At 49.5% G+C, this 3,432-nt stretch overlaps 1 protein-coding gene across 1 annotated transcript; it reads right to left on the reverse strand.

Annotated features, from left to right (window-relative positions):
• Nucleotides 1-1,829: 1,829 nt before the first annotated feature.
• On the reverse strand, nt 1,830-2,942 carry LOC138373348 (uncharacterized transmembrane protein DDB_G0289901-like). Its single transcript, XM_069339544.1, has one exon. The coding sequence runs from the start codon at nt 2,940-2,942 to the stop codon at nt 1,830-1,832; it is 1,113 nt and encodes a 370-aa protein (XP_069195645.1).
• Nucleotides 2,943-3,432: the final 490 nt, after the last annotated feature.

Consider the following 3,432-nt stretch of genomic DNA (forward strand, 5'->3'; position numbering starts at 1 on the left):
TCATGTCGGGTAGTTAGTCAGCCAGGTAGTTATGTAATTAGAATGTAATTGGGCGACCACCATGCGGCCCCCCAGGTGACGTATGACATCATAGTGCGATAAAGGGATTTACTTTTGTAATTGTTTTTGGCTTATGTCATGATGGGCTGCCAAGCTTGGTAATTACAATTAATCAAGATTGCTTGGCTTCGGGTGTTCGACGATGCTGGTTAATGGTTAATAATTTCAAATTGTTGCGTGCAACTCACACCATTAGGCTTTATCATCCTCATAAAAGACACACAGGAATGTACCTCACAGTTTCGTGTCCTCCTTGGCTGACGAAAATAAATATGAAAATCGTCTCGATGGAAGAGACGAAATTATAACCAGATATCAACAAAGGCGTCTTGTGAGCTGTTGAAGATAACATGACGCTCAGTAATGATTAATTCTAATTACTTCAAAACGTAAAAAACTATAATATATATATGTGTGTATATATGTATATATATATATATATATATATATATATATATATATATATATATATATATATATATATATATATTCAAAATTAGTACAGGTTACTACAGGACACAGAAAGGCGGGGTCCGGGAGCTAAGAGTTCGATCCTGCAGACATAAATAGTAAATACAAATAGGAAATACAGAAAAATCCCACAGAAAGAAGATACCGAGTCAAAGTCCTTTGAATAATAATGTCAGATGACCTAACATTAAGAGATGGTAACAAAGCAAACATAGCAACAGACAGGAGAATGATAACAGGCAGGAGAATGATAACAAGCAGGGGGAACGATAACAGGCAGGCGAATGATAGACTAACAAGAACATTCAGAACATGGGATGCCACACCAATGATATCACTCTTTTAAAGCATTTATGCAACCTCGTATTGAATGTTGCCTGGTCCTCGCGTCCCAACTCAAGGCCGGCATGATAGCAGAGCTAGAAAAAGTACAGTCGGATCCTCTCTTGCCCGCATAGAATCAGTGAAGCGCTTAAACTATTGGGACCGCATGACAGCACTCAAATTGTGCTCCTTTTCCTGGTGCGAAGATTGCTTGCTCCAGTGACTCGGGAGGACGGTCGACCGTGGATGGAGAATCCTCTGTTTTTGTTTTGCCAATAGATGGAAAATAAACTTTTGTTTTGCCAATAGATGGAAAATAAACTTTTGTTTTGCCAATAGATGGAGAATAAAGTTTAAGTTTTCCATCATCTCTGGATTAACATTGTGGTTCTGTTGGGACACCTGAGCACAACATAATATATATATTGATCAATCGCTACTTTGTTTCCTTGCTCCTGATTTTCCCCATTTTCTCTCGCTAGTTCTGCTTCTTCTTAATTACTCACGTTATCTTCACTTCTCTCACTTCCCCTTCCCACACTCTCCCTTTCCTTCACTCTCCCGCTCTCTGTCTTTGTGACTGTTATGACAAAGTGACAAGGTTCTTTGTTCTGTCATGACTGTCATTGGCAGGCATGACAGAACACCTCACGGGACATCCCCGTGACACCCACAGGAAGTAGTTGCTGTGCGTGTGCGTGTGCATGTACGTGCGTGCGTGTGTACGTGCGTGCGTGCGTAGAATTATGCTGTCCCTCTACGACACATCACCCTAGAAAAGGGCTGGGCTCCAGCGTGGAGACCGGGGTGGTGTGGAAGGGGGGCCGGCTGGGAGGCCGGCTGGGAGGCCGGCTGGCTGGCTGGTAGCAGGTGAGGATGGCAGAATGGCCGGCTGGTCGAGCGTTAATAACAAGCGCCTCGTAGTTAATTAGCGCATTTTGCCGGCTAGTTATTGATTATGTATTGAATGTTATTTATGTATTAATATTTACTGTAGCGGGGGAGAGATATTCATTGGCCATTGGCCGCCAGACAGAATAATAATATGCAAATACGACATATTCTGACGCGCCGGCCCACGAGCGGTAGATTGGGTGATTCCCCTGTTCCAACATGGTGTCCTGGACAGCTGCACCACTGGTGTCCTGGACAGCTGCACCACTGTTGTCCTGGACAGCTGCACCGCTGGTGTCCTGGACAGCTGCACCACTGGTGTCCTGGACAGCTGCATCGCTGATGTCCTGAACAGCTGCACCACTGGTGTCCTGGACAGCTGCACCACTGGTGTCCTGGACAGCTGCACCACTGGTGTCCTGGACAGCTGCACCACTGGTGTCCTGGACAGCTGCACCACTGGTGTCCTGGACGGCTGCACCACTGGTGTCCTGGGCAGCTGCACCACTGGTGTCCTGGACAGCTGCACCGCTGGTGTCCTGGACAGCTGCACCACTGGTGTCCTGGACAGCTGCTCCACTGGTGTCCTGGACAGCTGCACCGCTGGTGTCCTGGACAGCTGCACCACTGGTGTCCTGGACAGCTGCATCACTGATGTCCTGGGCAGCTGCACCACTGGTGTCCTGGACAGCTGCACCACTGGTGTCCTGGACAGCTGCACCACTGGTGTCCTGGACAGCTGCACCACTGGTGTCCTGGACAGCTGCACCACTGGTGTCCTGGACAGCTGCACCACTGGTGTCCTGGACAGCTGCACCACTGGTGTCCTGGACAGCTGCTCCACTGGTGTCCTGGACAGCTGCTCCACTGGTGCCCTGGACAGCTGCACCACTGGTGTCGTGGACAGCTGCACCACTGGTGTCCTGGGCAGCTGCACCACTGGTGTCCTGGGCAGCTGCACCACTGGTGTCCAGGACAGCTGCACCACTGGTGTCCTGGACAGCTGCACCACTGGTGTCCTGGACAGCTGCAAGACTGCTGTCCAGGACTGGTGTCCAGGACAGCTGCACCACTGGTGTCCAGGACAGCTGCACCACTGGTGTCCTGGACAGCTGCACCACTGGTGTCCTGGACAGCTGCACCGCTGGTGTCCTGGACAGCTGCACCACTGGTGTCCTGCGCAGCTGCAACATGGTGTCCTGGACAGCTGCACCACTGGTGTCCTGGACAGCTGCACCGCTGGTGTCCTGGACAGCTGCAAGACTGCTGTCCAGGACTGGTGTCCAGGACAGCTGCACCGCTGGTGTCCTGGGCAGCTGCACCGCGAGTGAGCACTCTACAATGTGTGTTTATGCTGCTTATTCCTCAGTCTGTTGGTTCATTTAAATATTTGCTAATGTTATTCAAATTAAATCGCGGGTTGCTCCTTTAAAGAATTTACAAAATGTGTGTGTGTGTGTGTGTGTGTGTGTGTGTGTGTGTGTGTGTGTGTGTGTGTGTGTGTGTGTGTGTGTGTGTGTGTACTCACCTAGTTGTACTCACCTAGTTGTGTTTGCGGGGGTTGAGCTCTGGCTCTTTGGTCCCGCCTCTCAACCGTCAATCAAATGGTGTACAGGTGCCTGAGCTTGAGTGTGTGTGTGTGTGTGTGTGTGTGTGTGTGTGTGTGTGTGTGTGTGTGTGTGT

This window comes from Procambarus clarkii, chromosome 42 (assembly GCF_040958095.1).
Source record: "Procambarus clarkii isolate CNS0578487 chromosome 42, FALCON_Pclarkii_2.0, whole genome shotgun sequence".
Classification (NCBI taxonomy): Eukaryota; Metazoa; Arthropoda; class Malacostraca; order Decapoda; family Cambaridae; genus Procambarus; species Procambarus clarkii.